This window comes from Diceros bicornis, chromosome 28 (genome assembly GCF_020826845.1).
Source record: "Diceros bicornis minor isolate mBicDic1 chromosome 28, mDicBic1.mat.cur, whole genome shotgun sequence".
NCBI classification, from domain to species: Eukaryota; Metazoa; Chordata; class Mammalia; order Perissodactyla; family Rhinocerotidae; genus Diceros; species Diceros bicornis.
The window spans coordinates 39,449,079-39,469,463 of record NC_080767.1 but is presented as its reverse complement, the minus strand read 5'-3'; the positions used below and the strand labels follow the sequence as shown (position 1 = coordinate 39,469,463).

General features: G+C 36.4%; 1 protein-coding gene across 7 annotated transcripts in view; it reads left to right on the top strand.

Annotated features, from left to right (window-relative positions):
* SETX (senataxin) overlaps positions 1-20,385 on the top strand; it is an 86,186-nt gene that overhangs the window by 19,186 nt on the left and 46,615 nt on the right. For all 7 annotated transcript variants that reach the window (XM_058524352.1, XM_058524350.1, XM_058524351.1 and 4 more), the window contains 6 exons: positions 200-309; positions 3,124-3,343; positions 4,368-4,487; positions 6,952-7,123; positions 7,254-7,341; positions 7,844-11,935. In XM_058524352.1, the coding sequence (XP_058380335.1) occupies positions 200-309; positions 3,124-3,343; positions 4,368-4,487; positions 6,952-7,123; positions 7,254-7,341; positions 7,844-11,935 (4,802 nt within the window). The remainder of the gene's footprint in view (positions 1-199; positions 310-3,123; positions 3,344-4,367; positions 4,488-6,951; positions 7,124-7,253; positions 7,342-7,843; positions 11,936-20,385) is intronic.

The following is a 20,385-nucleotide window of genomic DNA, read 5'->3' as shown; positions in this document are numbered from 1 at the left end:
ACACTATGATCAACCAATTGGTCTTTCAAATCGGTTACTATTGTTTCTACATTTACATTATCACCATTTTTATGCCTCAGTTTGAAAAAAAAAGGAACAACTTTTTATTAAAGAACAACTGAAGGAGCCAAATTTAGGGAATCTTGGTAAGTTGATAAGATTTATGTGTTATATTTACTGCTTAATTTTTTCTATTTAGATGAATTATGTGTTGAAGCACTTTGTCGGATGGAACAAGCTAATTGCTCCTTTCAGGTTTTTGACAAACATCCAGGCATCTATTTGTTTTTGGTCCATCCCAATGAAATGGTGAGTATGAGTGTTAGGCAATGGAGGGACATACTTTATTTTTGCACATATGGATAGCTATAATATTTTTGGTGTGTAGTTTGTTTAAAATGTTTGCCAGAATTATTCTCTTGTAAAATTACTAAAGTTTAGTAGAGAGCGCTATGGGGTCAAAAAAGAGGAGAACCAGGAGGGTAGGGCAATACTTCTGACCGGTGATGCTTCAGCTTAAAAGACAAGTAAGGGAATGCTTGGAACTTCTTTCAGTGTGTTAACGTGAATTAAAGAAGAAGGACTGTTCTCTCTTGCTTTCCTTGCCTGCTTGCCCCACTTCAAACACATGGAAATACCAGTTAAAATATTTGAAAAATTATTTTGCTAATAGATGAGATTTTTAAAAGTGGGGGGGGGGGGGGGAGCAGGGGAGCCGGACAAGGAAGATCAATTTCTAGAAATGAAGAGGGACGTAAGAATCAGAACAGTAGGCAGGAACAGAAACAGAAAGCAACGCTGGATTATTGAAACCTTACGTTGAGCTTATTGCTCAGATTTGAGGTCATGTGGCATGGCAGTCTATGCTGCAGGTCCTGTGCGCATTGGCATCTAGAACTGAGTTACTGTGTTAAGCCAGTAGCCATGAAGGGTTGCTCTGCTGATAGAAGGTTAGGAAACAGGCATTTTTTTTTAAGCAGCAAAGAAAGAGCATGGTAATGAGATTTCTAGTCAAGATGATGGTGAATTTCAGTCTCCTATGTGCCGAACCCATAACAACGTTAGAAAAAAATTCAGAAAGAAGAATTTCAAAAGGTATAATCACACCCCTCAAAAAGTTAATGTTTCTGTGGACCAGCAATGGAACAAGAATCACAAAGTGGTAATAGTGGAAACCTCTAGGCTTGGATGGCTATAGGTAGCTGAGGATTCAGGTTGTGTGGGGTAAAAGGAATTACAAGTGTGTTCCAGGCAAGGCAGAGAACCAGAGTCAAGGCCTGTGCTCAAAATAAGGGTGAGGCTCCCCTGCCTGTGAAAGAAGATTGACAGAAGGTACAGCCAGGTGCTCTCTGGGACTAGCTTTTATAAAACTGCCTACCGATAGAGGACGCAGGTCCAGCTGAGCATCCAGGACCTGGGCCAGACGCTTGCAGGCCTGGTGACTGAGTGTGCAGTATCCCTTAAGTGACCAAAGATTGGGAGTCCTGAGCTGCTAATGTTAGACCCACACTGAATAAACTACATTGAGGCAAGAGTCCAGAAGATGTTGTAAGAGATATATAAAGTTGAGTGAATGCTGTGGTAGGGTTTATTATTTTTTTTAAAAAAAACTAAGTTCAGAAAAAGTGAATATATCTTCAATAACTTGGAAAAGATAATATCAACATGATGACATTGGCAGGCAAGGATACCAAAGATGTGACAGAATGCATGCTAATTTTTCATCCTATTAAGGGCAGAGATACATATGAACTGTTTTAAAAAGTAAATGCTTTAAAAGAAATGGAAAAAAATGGTTCATACATATAAATAGGTTTAAGGGTATCAATCTTCAATGTAAATGGGCTGAATTTATCAGTTAAAAGACAAAGATCAGTTTGGATTACAAAAAAAGTAAAATCCAGATAGTTTTTTTTTCCCCAAGGAACACACCTAAAGCATAAGGGAACAAAAAGGTTGATGTAAGGGATGGAAAAAGAACTAATAGGCAAATACTAATCTAAACAAAACTGGTGAAGCTATAGTAATATCAAATAAAATAGATATTAGGACAAGGATGGATAAGGTATTTACATAATAACAATTCAATTCATTAAGATGTAGCAATTTTAAATAAGTAATATGCCAAAGTAGCCTCAAAATAGATGATGCAATTATTGGTAGAACTGCAAGAAGAAATAGATGAGTTCATTATTTGTTGTTAGAGATTTCATCATATTCCTCTTCAGTATTGATGAGTCAGTAGACAGAAAAATTCAGCAAGGATATGGAATATGTAAGATAGATTGCAAGCATGACCTAATGAGCATATATGTATATGAGCTGTATATTTTTTCAAATATACATTAACCATTACAAAAGTGATTACATACTAGGCCATGATGAAAGTTTCAACACGTTTCAAGGATTTGGTACCTGCCCACCGTGATCGCTGATCATAACACAATTTAGATAGAAGTTAACAATAAAAGATAAGTGAGTTTACACATTTCAGAATTAACACATACTAAAAAAGAAATCATAAAGACGACTTAAGAATACCCAGAACTGAGTTACATATAATGAAGATGCTACATTAAAAAATTGTGGGTTGCATGCATCATCACCCTTTATCCCTAAATACTTTAGTGTGTATTTCCTAGGAGTAAGGATATTCTCTTTCATAACCATAGTATTATAAACTTCACTGAGTTTAACATTGATACAATAATGTCCATTGTCCAGTTGTGTGTGTGATCCAATATTCTTGATAGCATTTTCCCCCAGTTCTCTAATATCCAGACTAGGATCAGGTCTTATGTTTAGTTATGTTGCTTTAGTTTCCTCAGTCTGGAGCATTTCCTCAACCTTTCTTTGTCTTCTATGACAGTTACATGTCTGAAGAATACAGTCATTCCTGCCCTCACCCCTTTAAAAAAAAAGGTTTAAATGAATGGAAATGATTATCTTATAAATCCTTCATTAGGGTTAGTTCAAATCAGAATCAAATGAAGTCCACATATTGCATTAATTAATATCTCATGTCTTTTAAAATCTATAGACAATCCTATTTTTTTAACTAGGTTCTTGCTGCATGTAGACAGTTGTTTGGTGAATGAAGTAACAAATGTGTCATGCTTTTAGGTTCGGCGTTGGGCTATTCTGACTGCAAGGAACTTGGGAAAAGTGGACAGAGATGATTATTATGACTTACAGGAGGTTTTGACTTGCCTTTTTAAAGTCATCGAGTTGGGGCTTTTAGAAAGTCCAGACATTTATACTTGTTCTGTCCTTGAAAAGGGTAAACTGATTCTTCTCCCCTCGCACATGTATGATACTACCAACTACAAAAACTATTGGTTAGGTGAGTATTGTTCCTACACAAACATAATTAGTATTTTCATGTAGTTCCTATGAGTATCCTGCATAGAAAGTGATCTCTTTTGGTAATCTGATCAAAATTGCTAAAATATAGGATTTCATAGTTTCCAATTGTTGTTCTATCGTTAAATTGACTTAACCGTTACAGCATCTTATTTTTAAACATAATTTATCCTGGGAGCCATCTTTGTAAGAGGTACATTTTCAGGTATGGCAAATAGATCTTTTATTTAAAGCAGTATTAGAGGTAACAAAATATTAGTGTAGCCGTTGACTTCAATAGGGTTTAATCTATTTTAAAAAGAGATTTGGTACCTCTTTCCCATCTGTAAAATATTTCCTGGTAGAAAGAGGTATTAGCTTTGGTTTTCAACAAGTTCTATGCTGACTCAAAATAGTTCTACCCTACTTCATTGATTCTAAGTCTTACAGTCATGTGTCTTATTTATTTATTTATTATTTATTTATTTTTAATAATTTTATTTATTTATTTTTTCCCCCAAAGCCCCAGTAGATAGTTGTATGTCATAGCTGCACGTGCTTCTAGTTGCTGTATGTGGGACGCGGCCTCAGCATGGCCGGAGAAGCGGTGCGTCGGTGTGCGCCTGGGAATGAACCCGGGCCGCCAGCAGCGGAGTGCGCGCACTTAACCGCTAAGCCACGGGGCTGGCCCCCATGTGTCATATTTAAATAGGCAGTGATTGGTACTTGAAATATGGTGATCTTAAGGTTGGAGGCATCTTAGATTTGATGAAATACAAATTGTGTGGTAGTCATTTTAGAAATTGTTTTTTAACCAAGTTCTTACCGTTTTCCCTTTTTATTCTCGAATCAATCTAAGTCTATTACTTGGGAACAATTGTGTATGAATATCTTAAAATTAAATGTTTGAGGAACTGAATACTGTTTTGCTTCTTACTGCCTTGTTGCTCTTTTGCCACCCAAACCAGAGAAGGCATTAGAACAGTGTTATTTAATCAGTTCAAGAAAACTAAATGATTTTACAGGTATTTGCATGTTGCTGACCATTCTTGAGGAGCAAGCCATGGATTCACTGTTGCTGGGCTCAGACAAACAAAATGATTTTATGCAATCAATACTTCACACCATGGAGAGACAGTCAGATGGTAATAAACTTTATTTGCTGAATGCTTTTGAATATTGTGATGATGATACACTTTTAAGATGCTAATGTCACTGCAAGAATTTGGGTGTATGGTGTAAAGAAAAGAAGAGCGAACCTTTTATGGTTTAGGTCACAGATTCAGAATTTTAAATCGGAAGGGACCTTTAGAGTTTAATTCAGCACTTTACTTTCATAAAAGAAGAGACTGAAGCCCAGGGAAGTTCAATTACTTTTTCGTGTTGAAACACCCAGCTAGTGGTAGAATCAAGACTAGAACCTATAGGAGATAAATTTCTGATGACATGGTGGTTAAAATTGTGGAGAAAGCCTCCTCTGTCCCACTGTCTCCCTTTTTCCTGGTTCTCCATTTCACTTTGGTTCTGTAGGGTTCCACTGTCAGACATGGTAACTGCTAGCCAAGTCTGGCTGTTTAGGTTAATTAAAATTAAACAAAATTAAAATTTCAGTTTTTCAGTTCCGCTAGCTGTACTTAAAGTACTCAGTAGCCACATATGCCTGGTGGCTGCTGTAGTGAACAGTGCAGCTAGAGAACATTTCCGTCATCACGGAAAGTTCTCTTGGACGACACTGCTAAGATAGTGTAGAAAATAGAGTCTCAAACTTGTAGTCAGGTTTATTATTAGACCCCACCTTGCTTTTGCTCATGGTTTTATCAAGCTGATCAGGGAGGATCTGTGCTTAGGTAAGTGTTTGTCTTCTTTGTGGAGGAATGAATCAGTAAAGAACCGAGCGTGCCAGATCCTGTGAAAACATAATGAATATAATTGTTTCCCCACCTTCACTTCTCTTTAGGCAACTTCACTGTGGATATAAATTCATTTTTGAGAGATTCTAAAAGAAGTATATAAACATTATTCTTTTTTTGATCACATATTTTCTTGCTAGATTATTCCTTTTTAAGGTTATTACTAATTCATTTACCAGCATTTACTACATATATTGTTCATTTCTTTCCCTGTGCTTTGCACATATTTCTGTCCTCTTTGTAATCCAGCTCCCCTAACTTCTTCAAATGTTAGTCACCTCTTTAAGAAACCTTTACTAATTGTCTTTAGCTGACAACTTTCGTTCCTTATTTGAGAGTCTACTAGACCTAAGACATTGTGTCAGCTGCAGTAGAGGATAAAGTATGTGAGAAGGTCTACACAAATAACTATGATAAAAAAGTAGAGTCTAACAGCCCTGAGGGAAATAAAGCAGCAAGTTCTAGGATGACTAAATAACAGCAGCAGCTGAGTGAGTTAGAGCACTTGTCTCAGAAGAATACTATGGAAGATTAAATAGCCAGGGAATGTTTGATGTAGGAGGAGGCATTTGAGTTGGACTTTAAGGATGGATAGGGTTTTGATAGGTGGTGCTAATAGTCAGGGCATTCTGGTTCTTTTTTTTTTTGTGAGGAAGATCAGCCCTGAGCTAACATCCATGCCAATCCTCCTCTTTTTGCCGAGGAAGACTGCCCCTGAGCTAACATCCGTGCCAGTCTTCCTCCACTTTATGTGGGACGCCGCCACAGCATGGGCTGACAAGCAGTGCGTCAGTGCACGCCTAGGATCCGAACCTGGGCCGCCAGCAGCAGAGCGTGTGCACTTAACCGCTACGCCACGGGGCCGGCCCCCATTCTGGTTCTTATTTGGGACAAAGCCAGCTATCTGTTTTGCTGGATGTAGGGTATATTATGGAGGTGTGAAAAATAAAGCTAGAAAGAAACAATAGAGTGAGATCTTGTAAGTACTTGACTGAGCCTTTAAATTTTCTTGGACGACATTGAGGAGCAATTGAAAGTCTTTGAGTAGGGCATTATTTTGCCACTGCATATCTGATAGAGCAGTGGGAAAGGACTGGAGGTAAGAGCTTGTGAGTAATGGGAATTCCTGCCAATTGAATGAAAGGTAGATAACAGCAAAGCCATATTGAGATATGGATGGATGAAGGGTGTATGTCTCTGCTTACCCATTAGCTCAAGGATTCAGTCCTTCATGCCAGCCAGATGGCACACACAATTCAGAGTCATGCTAAACCAGAATTTCTTATATCCTGGATTTTGTTTAGATCTGTAAATACCAAGTTTTTCTTTCTCTTTTTTCCTCTACTTTTGTTGTTTACTGAAGGATGAGAGTATAAAGTTCTGGGAGAAGTTGAGCTGAGTAGGAAAGATTGTTTCGGGTGTTGCAAACCGGATGAGAAAGTTGAGTTCATCTAGACTATCTCAATTTGTTCCCCATTAAAAAATGTCTTACAAAAGTGTATAGTATTGCTTGAAAAAAATGCAAGAACAATTTAAAACTTTGCTAGCTTTTTAAAACCTGTAGTTGGCAGCATTTTAAATTACTTGCTGCTTTGCTTTGTTTTGTTACTACCCAGATAAAGAATTCTTATTTCTCAATATATTCTAGTACCTTTTTCTAATTGTTTCATAATTCAGCAATTACTCCATTGTATTTCAGATGATAGTGTGGATCCTTTCTGGCCAGCATTACACTGTTTCATGGTGATTCTGGATCGCCTTGGATCTAAGGTCTGGGGTCAACTTATTGATCCTATTGAGGCATTTCAAACTATTATCAACAACGTGAGCTACAATAGAGAGATTCAGAATATACGGAACAGCTGTGTAAGGTTAGTTTAGTTAATGTGTCAAGATTTAAAAATAATCTCTATAAGGAAGTCTGTTGTAATTTGACTTAACAATAGGATTTTCTTTTTTTTCCTTCATTTCAGTAATTTTTATTTATTCTTAATATTTAAGGACCAAGTTAGAACCGGAGTTATATTTGAATGATACGGGGACTTGCAGCCAGATTGTATACAATTATAATCCTGAAAAGAACAAAAAGGTATAAAACATTTTGAGAATTCAGATGATACTGTATTGCCTTTATATTGTGTAGACAGTGTTTTACGTAATTGGTTGAAATACTGGTTTCGTGATATGTAGTTATTCTGAATCAACCACTGCGTAAAGGCTTTCTGATTGAACAGATGTATTGTGCGTGGGGAAAAAAATGGACTCTAACTACAGTGTGCACACTTTGGAAGGTTAATTTAAGTGTAGTTAGGAAGGGTGGAAAATTTATGGGATGGGGGAGGTAAGTGACATGACTAGAAATCAAAGTCATCTAATGGAAAGAAGGCCAGAGTACATGGCGATGTTGTAAATTTACATTTTCATGGAACCTTAACCTCGAAATTGAACTATGTTTTCAATTTCTTGGGGATATGGATAGGTAAACCAAACTAGGAAAATTGAGCAGTACATTTTCTTGTTTACAACTTGTGTGTGAAACCTATCATGAATGGTGCTGGTTTATCTGAATGTCAATATTTCTTTCATTTTAGGATTCAGGGTGGAGGTCAGCCATTTGCCCGGATTATTGTCCTAACATGTATGAAGAAATGGAAACATTATCCACCGTTCTTCAGTCCGATATTGGTCAAGACATGCGTGTTCATAACAGCACATTTCTGTGGTTCATCCCTTTTGTTCAGTCCCTCATGGATCTTAAGGATTTGGGTGTGGCTTATATAGTAGAGGTTATTCATCACCTGCACTCCGAAGTCAAAGATGTCCTCAACCGAGCAGATAGTGTGTGTGACCAAGTTACTGAATTGTGTGTGTGTGACAAAGTTACTGAATTTTTTCTTCTAATTTTGGTGTCAGTGATTGAACTGCATAGAAATAAAAAATGTTTGCATTTGCTGTGGGTTAGTTCCCAGCAGTGGGTTGAAGCCGTTGTAAAATGTGCCAAACTTCCTACCACTGCATTTGCACGAAGTTCTGAGAAATCATCTGGAAATTGCTCCAAAGGAACGTCAGTGATGTCATCTCTGTCATTGCATTCAGTGCCATCTAACTCTGTACAACATGCTTGTGTGCAACTGATTAGAAGTCTCCTTAAAGAAGGTTATCAGCTTGGGCAGCAAACTCTTTGTAAACAATTCTGGGATAAGCTCAATTTATTCCTGCGAGGAAATTTATCTCTAGGTTGGCGGTTGACTAGTCAGGAAACCCATGAGTTACAAACTTGTTTAAAGCAAATTATTAGAAACATAAAATTCAAAGTACCTCTGTGTAGCACTTCTGTGGATCTGACTCCTACGTGTAAAACGCCTCCTGTATCTTATATTAAAGAAGAAAATGAACAAATAGGAAAGAAGTCTAAAAAAGACATGCACTCTCTGGAAAATTCCAGCCCAACATTTCCTAAAGAGCCAGTGAAAGCTGATGCATATCAAGTGCAAGAGAGTATATTGTTCAAAGCAAGTAACACTGTAGAGGATAATGAGCAAAATGATATAAAAGACATCAAACTGGAAAACCATCTCTCACCTGAGTCATGCTTAAAGCAGAGTAGTAAAAACCTTTTCACTGAGAGAGCTCAAGATGAAGTTAAAAGTACAAGGAAGCAGAAGTCTGTAAAAGAGAATTCCTCACATACACCACAGAATTGCACTTTAAAGGATGATGCTCTTGGTCAAACTTCAAAAACTAAGGCACAGAAAGATGAAATCTGTGCTAAGTTATCACATGTAATAAAGAAGCAACACAGGAAAAGTACTTTGGTCAATAATGCTGTCAATTTAGAGGAAAACCTGACTGGGTCTAACATTGAGAGTTTCTTTTTAAGGAAAGATAGAGGAAGTCAGAAAGGGGATGGCTTTATACACAATATCTCTTTAGACCCTAATGGTATTTTGGATGATAAAAATGGGGAACAAAAATCACAAAGCAGTTTATTACTGAAAAAGAAACGAATAAAAAATGAAGAGTTAGATATTTTCTCTTCCCATGAAAACAGTTGTCAAATACAAGAATGTCATGTTGATGATAAAGATTTGGTCTCATTTACAGAAGTGACCAATACTTTCATGAAGAAAACATCTCCCTTTAAAGATCCCATGACTGTACTTGAATCAAGAGATAAGGAAATTAGCAAGAGTACTGATCAGGTTTCTTCTCATTTGAGAGAACAGGCATCTTGCATCAGTCCGAAGTCTGACACTTTAACAGATTCTCAGATAGACAGAGATCTCCACAAATTGTCTTTAATAGCTCAAGCCAGTGTTATTAAGTTTCCATCAGATTCAGCTCAAAAAAGCTCATCCCAGCTACAAAGAAAAGTAAAAGATGATAAGAGATGTTTCAAAGCTAACCAGAATAATGTTGGGGAAACCTGTCGTGGACAGGTGATTATTATTTCAGATTCTGATGATGATGATGATGAAAGAATTCTGGGTTTTGAGAAGCACATTAAACAAGATAAAATATGTGTTGAGAAAGAATGTCCAGGGCAGCATACATCAGTAGTTAATACAAATGTGGAAAAGAAGCTAATAAAGGAAGAAGAGACAAAGTCCCTTTTGCAGTTTGAGGAATCTGATTCTCAGTTTTTTGAGTTTGAAAGTCCATGCGAAGTGTTTTCAGTTTGGCAAGATCAGATGCCAGACAACAAGAATTCAGTTCAAGAGGATGAAAAAAATTCATGCTTGACTCCTATAGCTGATATCACAAATGATTGGGGTTATGATACAGATTATGTATCTGAAGCAGTTATTAAACAAGTATCAGAGGGCATTGAAGAACACACAGAACCACAGACTAGTAGTATTTCTGTTGAGGAGTTTTGTGAAATTGAAGTAAAAAAACCTAAGAGAAAACGAATTGAAAAACTTAAGGCTGAAGATCCTTTAAGGTGTTCATCTTCTGTCAGAAATGAACACCAGTCTGATAATGAGAGAGATCTGATTGAAAATGATTCTAAAAGTACAGCCATAAAGACTACAACTCCCAATTCAAGTATTCAGAGAGCTGCTACAGTTTCCCTAAAGAAGTCTTCTCCAAAGCCTCATACTTATTCCAACCCTGTCAGGAAAGTCCCGCGTTCTAAAACCCCTAAGAGAACACATTCAGATACCAAAAAAGGGCAGAATAAAAGTTCAAATTACATAAGTTGTAGGACAACTCCTGCTATAGTACCACCAAAGAAATTTCGCCAGTGTCCTGAACCAACTTTAAAGGCTGAGAAACTTGGTCTGAAAAAGGCTCCTCGTAAGGCGTTTGAGCTGTCTCAGCGATCTTTAGATTGTTTAGCTGAATTACGTCACCATGGCAAAACTGTTGGAGTAGTTGATACCCAAAAAAAGACTAAATTAATTTCTCAGACTTCTGTCAAAAATAATAAGAAATTGCTTATGAATCAAGATCTTCAGTTGCAAAGGCACATGAGATCCAAATCACAACAAAATAAACAAAGACGTTTAGAATATGAAAGTACAGATACCACAACAGCAGGGCCACATGCAGCACGGAATTCTGACATATTTGTACCAGAACCAGATAGGTCACGTAATAGAGGAGGAACTGAGGTAATTGCTGACAGTGATGGAAAACAATTAAAAAAATGTGCATCTTCTGAACTAGAACCCATGAAAGCAACATATGTTTCTCGGGTGACTGATGACACTTGTCTTTTGAACCAGTGTAATTCTGTAGTGTTAAATGGAAGAATACCAACAAATGAAATAATTGTCTCTACTTCAGAGGACCTTCTAGGTGGAAGTGACCTAACAGTACATCGTTTAGAGCTGGCAACTTTGAAAGAGCAAGAGCCTGAATCCAATAGTGATATGGAGGAAGATAATATATTTTTAACACAACATGATCCTGAAGATATGGATTTATGTTCACAAATGGAGAATGATAATGATAAACTCCTTGAGGTAGTTCATGGAAAACATGCTGTTCAGGTAGAAGATGATTCTATAAGTCGACCTCAATTGGAATCCTTGAGTAGCACAAAATGTAAATACAAAGATTGTGTTGAAACTATGAAAAACCAGGGTGAGTACTGCTCAAAACACTCTGAAGTTAAAGCAGCGGATGAAGATGTATTTCGTAAACCTAGCTTGCCTGTTTCTTCATCTAAACGTTCGAGACCTTCCACTGCTAAGATTTTTAGCTCACGTAGTACTTCACGAATTGCTAATCTTTCCAAGTCTTTGGAAAATACCTCAGCACTTCTACCAGTTCTAAAAAATAAGTCAAATGTACAATCTATTTTTAAAGCACCACAGCCAGTCTCTCTGGTGTCTCAAAAGCCGATGGGTGAAGTGAAGAGTTTTTGCAATGTTCTTCATTCTCAGACTCCAAATAATTCCAACAGACAAGGTTACAAACTTCCCTTTGGTGAAAACAAATCTTTTTTGACTTCCTCTCCAGTAAACATTGTCTTGTCATCACAGTCTATCTCTGACACCTTTGTTAAAGAGGTGTTAAAATGGAAATACGAAATGTTTGTGAAGTTTGATCAGTCTGGGCCCCCAGCAAGTCTGAGTCAGTCCATCTCAAGACCTGTGCCTGTCAAATTTCAAGATTGTGGAGAATATTTTAATGTTTTTTTCCCTTTGATGATATTGAATACTTTTGAAACAGTAAGTATATGTTTGAATTGTATACCTGTCCAGACTTTGAGTTGCTTTTTTTCTTTGCCATGCTGAGTAATAGAGTACAGTTACAATAACTGACTTCATTCTGATTTAGATGTAGTTTTTAGATTTTCGTGTTGAACAGACACTTGTACCAGACAGTGTTCTAGATGCTGGTGATACAGATGAAACACTTTCTTAACCTCTGCCCTTCTGGAGCTTACAGACAGAATTCAAAGTGCTAATGTACCAAGTTCAGTGGTAGCACAGGAGGAAAGGGTTTTTCGATGCAAAGGTAAGGGAAGACGTCTCAGAGGAGGTAGTCTCCCATCTGCATTTTTTTTTTTTTTTTTGAAAAGTAGACCTTTACTGAAGTTTTCTTGAAGTAGCAGAGGGTAAATTACATTGAACACAAAGCAACAAATCCTAAATTTCTCTTTCCACATCTGTCTTCCCAGTTTCTTACTCATTGTAGCAGCTGCTGTCTCCCTTTAACTGCTTCACCTGCCCTAACACATCCCATTCTGGTTCTTCTCTCTTCCTTACTCCCCCTGGCTAGGATTGGCAAATAAAATACAGGATTCCCAGTTAAATTGGAACCTCAGAAAAACCGCTAATAATTCTTTAGTGTAAGCATCCAACTGCATTTTGAAGGATGTTTTTGGTGTTCTCAAAGCAGGTAAGGGGTTGGAAGATTTTTTTCTTTTTGAAATTTCTTAAAAAGAAGAAACAAAGCTGATAATACAATGAGACTCTTAAAAAGAAAACCAAGAACATTGAGCTAAATGTTCGTGTATTCATTCACTTAACAGATATTTGGGTGCCTGATTCACGCCAAGTGCTGTTACAGGCCTGGGAGGTAAAGTGGGAACAAGACAGACAAGGCCTCTGGCTTCTGGAAGTGATCATTGCAGATGGGGTTAAGGGCTCTTGTGTGATTTAGAACAAACTTTAGATTGAGAGGTCAAACAGCCTCTGTGAGCAATGGTATTTACACTGAGAATGGAATGAATAGAAAGAATCGGCCATGAGAAGTATATTCCAGGCAGAGTGGAAAGATACTACAGTAAGATCAAGCTTAGTGTGTTGAAAGGGGAAAGGAAATGTGTTGCACAAAGGGGCAAGTCTACTACATAAGATAATCGAGTGAATTGCTAATACTTTTCAAGATAAATGGCTTTCATAAAGCTTGAATCAGTGCATCTTTAAAATGCACTTTATGTGTTTATATCAGTTTAGGCCCTAAATTTTAGCCATTGTTTTAAGACTTATTTTACTAGTGTTTCAAAAGCATTAGGAACGACTAATTGACAAAGGGTCTTAAATATCTCTTCGTGAGAGCAAAGTAAAATATTAAGTTAGTATTAGAAGAATTTTCTTCCTACAGAAAACTTGTTAATTCAGAGAATAGTGTATACAGTTAAGCTGGGAAAAATACAGAAGTTTCATTTATTTATTTATATTTTATTTATTTATTTTGAGGAAGATTGGCCCTGCACTAACATCGTTTTTTTTTTTTTCCTCCCCAAAGCCTCAGTACATAGTTGTGTATCATAGTTGTAGAGTTGTAGCTCTTCTATATGGGACATTGCCTCAGAATGGCTTGATGAGCAGTGAGTGGGTCCCCGCCCAGGATCTGAAGCGAAACGCGAGAACTTAACTGCTACGCCACCGGCCTGGCCCTAAATTTTATTTATCTTGAAGCTTATTTTTTTCTTTAACCCTTATTCTTGCTGGAAAGCACTAAATTGCTTAGAAGCCGTTCATAGCCCTTGAATTTAGGACACACACATATTTCTGATTTTATTTTTACCTGAGTTAAGAGGTATTGATATATTCCTGTTTAAGACTCCCTCCTTTTCAGGACATTTTTGTAGCCCTAGCCTTTTCAAAACACAATGAGCACAAGTTGCATTTGTGCATACACAAAGTTTAAAATAGTCAAATACTTCTGTAAGGTCTATTATAAAAAACAACAGATGCTCCTCACCTCCCAGGTAATCATTTTTGATTCTTAATGGATCCTTTTGTTATTTACTTCCATATTTCTAAATAACATGCCACTATTGTGGCTGCTTAATTTTTCAGTTTAGGCCTTTTCTCTTAGTTTCCTGCTTCCGGAAGTACCCTCTTCCCAGCCCTACCTTCACACACACACACCTTTCCTGTTCCCGCATCCTCACTACGTTGTCTTGTAATTTTTAGGTCAATAATTGTTGTTTTGACTGTAAAAAGGTTTCTGCAGCTAAGTCATGTAGTATGTTGTAACTACTTTTCCTTTGCTTCTCAACTCTTTGTTTTCTCTGGATTTGTTGTTTTATTTACTTAATTTTCTGTATACTTATTCCTTAATTAGCTTCAGACTCTCTTTTGGGTGTTTGTCTGTCATGAGCAGACACGTGGTAATGTATAAGTTTCATCTTCATGGTTTATGATGGTTATTCTGAAATATCCATCATCCTCATCCTGGGGCTTGTATTCTTTCCTGTACTGGATCTCTGTTTCCTGTACCCCAGGTTGTCTTTCTTGGTCACTCCCTCACTTGAGTAAGACACATCCTTCAGGTTTCCTCAGAAAAGGGTGTGTGGCAGGTAAATTTTTGAAACCTTGTATGTCTTAAAGTTTCTTTAATCTCCTCATTTTCTATCTCATTTTCTTTTTGTTATAGTTTCTTAGAGGCCTTCTCAACTTCCAAGACTTGAATTTTTTTTTTAGCATATTTTTAGTTTCATGAAATTCTTCCTTGAGTATTTCTTTTTATAGGATTCTGTTTTTTCGTGGACATGGTATATTTTTATTATCGAAAGTTTGTTAAAGATAATTTTAAAGTTAGTTAAAATTTTCCTCCCTTTGCATAGTCCCTGTTTTCCCAGTTGCTTTTTTCCTGTTCTTTTTAGTGTATACAGACCTTTGATGTTAACTTCTTTCTTAAGATGTCTGATGATTTTTGGTGGTCTCCTCGCATTTAAGAACAGGACACTAAAAAGCAGATGGAGCATTATTCATAGTAGCCAAAAGGTGAAAACAACCCAGATGTCCATCAGCTGATGAATGGATAACAAAATGTGATATATCCATGCAATGGAATATTATTCAACTCTGAAAATGAATGAAATGCTACTTGCTACTTTTACATGTTCATTGATGAACATTGAAAATATTATGCTAAGTGAAAGAAGTCAGGTACAGAAGGCCATGTATTGTATGATTCCATTTATATGAATTGTCTGGAATAGCCAAATTTATCGAGACGAAAAGTAGATTAGTGGTTGCCAGGGGATGATGGATGGAGAGGGGAATTGGGACTGACTGCTAATAGGTATAGGGTTTCTTTTGGGATGATGGAGATGTTCTGGAATTAGATAATGGTGATGGTTGCACAAAATAGTGAATGTACTAAAAACCAATGAAGTATACACTTTAAAATGGTGAATTTTATATTGTGTGTAATGTATCTCAATTATTAAAAATGTTATAAAAAAGAGGATAAATTTAAATAGTGACAGGTTAAAAGAGATACTTAGGGAAACAGATGAAACTCAGATACTTTTACTAAAATAATCCTCTTTATTATTGCACTGTCGAAGTCAAATGTGATCTGAAGGACACCATAGCATGATGAAACCCAACATTCGTTTTATTCTTTGTGTTAAGTTTGTATGCTTAGGTGTAGTTACGATCTATATTTTATTATATATAAGATTTTTTAAAAAGCAGATGAGAAGCCCTGAGTGAAAAGGTAGGCTTGTTGACCATTGGTGTTTCGTCGGGAAGCCCCATCCCCACCCTTATATCAATAGCTTTAATCTTTTTTTTTCCTCTTACATCAGATTTCCCAAAGGAAAATCTTCAAATATTTTGCCTGGAAAGTATAGGCCTGACTGGGAGCTGACTGTGGGATGAGGGTGAGGGACAGAGGGAAGGGTCCTAGCATTCAGTATATAAACATTTGCTTAATTCTTTTTTTTTTTTTTAGTACAGTATCACCACCCTGTCTGCTGTCCCCAAGGCCAGAGACTATTTCACCCTATCTACAGACTAAATCGCTGGTTTTTTGCTAGGAGCAGAGAGGGGCAGTCTCGCTTCAGCCCTCCTCCTTCTAGTTGTTTGCATCAGATTACTTCCTGGTTGGAGTTCAGCTTCTTGGATTTGCTAATAAGTTAGTTACTATTCATCCATCTGCTTTCCAGCTTCCAGGATTTTGATACTCTTATCTCTTCTTCTGTTCTCTTTGTCCTAATGAGTTAATCCTATTTTTAAAAATCTCTTTGGTGTTTTTTTGGGGTTTCAAGAGGAGTAAAAGGAAATGCGTGTGTTCAGTCTATCATTTTTACTTTGAAATTTTCTTTTATTAACCAACCATTTCATGTACTCATTTACCTGAGATCAAAAGAGGGGAGGAAAAATAACAAAATAAGGAAGTAATTGAATTTGAAAGCAGAGTCTGTTACCTTGATGGCAATTTTGGTGAAGTTAGGACAGAAGCCAGGTGTAAAAGAAGTGAATGGCAGAAGTGTTTTGAAAACTTAAACAATGAAGGGGAGCAGAAAAAAATGAGGCAGTAGTTGGATAGTGATTTGGAGATAAAGAAGGGTTTGTTTTGTTTACTGTTTTTTTTAAAATTAATAACCTTTATTTTTTAGAGCAGTTTTAGATTCACTGCAAAATTGAGCACAGAGTACAGAGAATTCCCATATCCTCCCTGTCCTCACATGGTTTGAGATTTTTTTTTTTTTTGCGAGGTAGGTCAAGGTGTATGCTGATGGGAATGAGCAATGAACAAGAAAAAATTGATGTAAGAAAATAGGTAACAAGAAAAAATTGATGTAAGAAAATAGGTAACTTTAGGAGTTTACGTCCTAAAGAGGACAAGAGGGATCAAGAACATAAATCAGTGAGTTTGCTTTTGACTTTCGTAATGAAAAGAGGAGGCAGGGCATAATGGGTATGAGTGACAGTTGCGTTGTAAGTTTCGTGTTTGGTTCTGTCTTCTAACATATAAGGCAAGGGCAACATTGGCTATTGGAACCAGCATTGCAGGAACTCCTTTTCCCTGGTGAAATAGCTGTTATTTTAATAATGTAATTTTTTTATTAAGGGAATTTTCTTGACAACATAACCATCTCATTATAACCAAATAGAATGAGTTTAGTTTATTTGTAAACATTATTATGAAAATGTAATATTAAAATATTTGATCTGAAGAAAGTTAAATTACCAAATTATTAGAAACATGCAGTTTCGTAGAATAATCCATTCTCTTTTGGAAAGGAAGAAGACTGGTACCTCTTCTGAGGACAAGGCCTAACTAGATAATATTTCTTTCCCCTCTGGATTTTCTACATAGATGATCATGTCATCTGTGAAGAAAGATAGTTTTATTTCTTCCTTCCTAATGAATATACCTTTTCTTGTCTAATTGCATTATCTAGGACTTCCAGTATGATGTTGAAAAGGAGTTGTGAGAAGGATCATCCTTGCCTTGTACCTGATTTTAATGGGAAAGCTTCAAGTTTCTCACCATTAAGTATGATGTCAGCTGTAGGTTTTTTGTAGATGTTCTTGATCCAGTTGAGGACGTTCCCCTCTATTCTAGTTTGCTGAGAGATTTTATCATGAATGGATGTTAGATTTTATCAAATGGTTTTTCTACATGTATTGATGTGATCATGTGGTGTTTTTTTTTTTTTAGTCTGTTGATGTGATAGATAACATTAATTGATTTTTTGATGTTAAATCAGCCTTGCATATCTGGGATTAATACCACTTGATCATGATGTATAATTTTTTTTATACATCGTTGGGTTCAATTTGCTAATATTTTGTTGAGGATTTTTACTTCTGTGTTCATGAGGGTTATTGGGCTATAGTTTTCCTTTCTTGTAATGTCTTTGTCTGGTGTTAGTATTAGGGTGATGTTGGCCTCATAGAATGAGTTAGGAAATATTCTGCTTCTGGAAGATATTGTAGAGAATTGATATAATTTTTTCCTTAAATATTTGGTAGAATTTACCAGTGAATCCATTTGGCCCTGGTATTTTCTGTTTTGGAAGGTTATTAATTATTGATTCAGTTTTTTTAATAGTTGTCAGCTTATTCAGATTTTCTGTTCTTGTTTGAGTTTTGGCAGATTGTTTCTTTCAAGGAATAGGTCAGTTTTATCTAGGTTATCAAATTTCTGGACATCAAGTTGTTCATAATATTCCTTTATTATCTTTTTCATGTCCACGGGATCTATAGTGATGCCCCTTTCATTTTTGACTAGAAATTTGTGTCTTCTCTCTTTTTTTCTTAGCCTGGCTAGAGGCTTATCAATTTTATGATCTTTTCAAAGAACCAGCTTTTTTTGTGCGTGTAAAGAAGATCAGCCCTGAGCTAACCTCCATGCCAATCCTCCTTTTTTTTTTTGCTTAGAAAGACTGGCCCTGGGCTAACATCCGTGCCCATCTTCCTCCACTTTATATGGAACGCTGCCACAGCATGGCCTGACAAGTGGTGCATGGGTGCGCACCCAGGATACGAATCTGGGCCCCCAGCAGCAGAGTGCGCGCCCTTAACTGCTATGCCACGGGGCCGGCCCTGAGAGCCAGCTTTTGATTTCATTGATTTTCTCTATTGATTCCCTGTTTTCAATTTCATTGAATTCTTCTCTAATTTCTTTTTTTCTGCTTACTTTAGTCTAATTTGCTCTTCTTTTTTTAGTTTCCTAAGATGGAAGGAAGCTTAGCTTGTTGGTTTTAGATCTTTCTTCTTTTCTAATATGTGCACTCAATGTGGATGAATTTCCCTCTAAGCACTGCTTTTGCTACATCTCACAAATTTTCACAAGTTGTATTTTTCATTTCCATTTAGTTGAATATATTAATTTCTCTTGAGATTTCTTCATTGACCATGTGTTATTTAATCTCTAAATATTTTGAGATTTTCCAGCTATCTTTCTGTTATTGATTTCTAGTTTAATTCCATTGTAGTCTGAAAGCACATATTGTATGATTGCTGTTTGCTAAGGTATGTGTTATGGTCCCGAATGTGGTCTGTTTTGGTGAATGTTCCATGTGAGCTTGAGAAGAATGTGTAATCTGCTGTTGGTAGTTGAAGTAGTCCTTTATATCTGGTTGTTTGCTGGTGCTTTTGAGTTTACTTATGTCTTTATTAATTTTCTACCTGCTGGATCTGTCCATTTCTGATAGAAGAGTGTTAAAAGTCTCTAAATAAAATATTGGGTTAATCTGTTTCTCCTTGCAGTTCTATCAGTTTTTGCCTCACTTATTTTGATGCTCTGTTGTTAGGTGCATATATATGTAAGCTTATTATATCTTCTTGGAATATTGATCCATTTATCATTGTGTGATGCCCCTCTTTATCCCTGATAATTTTCCTTGCCCTGAGGTCTGCTCTATCTTAAATTAGTGTAGCTACTCCCTCTGTCTTTCTTTCTTTTTCTTTCTTTCTTTCTTCCTTCCTTCCTCCCTCCCTCCCTCCCTTCCTCCCTCTTTTCCTCCCTCCCTCCCCTCCCCTTCCCTTTCTTCCTTTCTTTTTCTTTCTTTCTTCTTTTTAATTGCTTCTTCTATTGTGTATGTTTGGAAATATGCATAATGAGAAGTTTGCAAAAAATCTTGTTTGGCCAGTTACTAGCTGTATTGCCTTGGGCATGTCACTTTCATGTTCTTAGTTTCTTCTGCTGGTAATGGCACCTACTAGCAGGGTGTAGTGGTGTAGTGGTGTTAAGAAATGTATGTATGTAAATTGCCTTGTGTGATACAGCTACCACTTTCTTTTGATCAGTGTTAGCATGGTTTATCTTTCTCCATCCCTTTATTTTAATCTACAGTGTGACTTGATGTTTAAAGTGAGTTTCTTGTAGACAACAGATAGTTGGGTCTTGTCTTTTGATCCACTCTGACAGTCTCTGTCTTTTATTTGGTGTATTTAGACCATTGACATTTAAGGTGATTATTAATATAGGTGGATTAATTTCTGCCATATTTGTTACTATTTCTATTTGTTGTCTTTTTTTCTTTGTTTTTATTTTTGTCTTCCATGCTTTTTCTGCCTTTGTGGTTTTAATTGAGCATTTTATATGATTTCATTTTCACTCTTTGCTTAGCATTTCAATATTTGTGTGTGTGTGTGTGGTTGCCTTAGAACTTGCCATATATATTTACCGCTAATCCAAGTCCACTTTTAGATAACACTTCATGGATAGTGTGAGTACCTTATAATAACAAAATATTGCTAATTCTTCCTTCCCATCCCTTGAATCATTGCTGTCCTTTATTTCACTTAGCATAAGCATACATAAGCATATATATACACACACACAAGCATAGATAAATGAACACGTTGCTATTATTTTGAATAAACTATTATCTGTTAGGTCAATTAATGAGAAACATAATAATTTTATTGATGTTTTAATAGTTTTTAACGTTGTGAAATTTTGGGTTGTACATTTT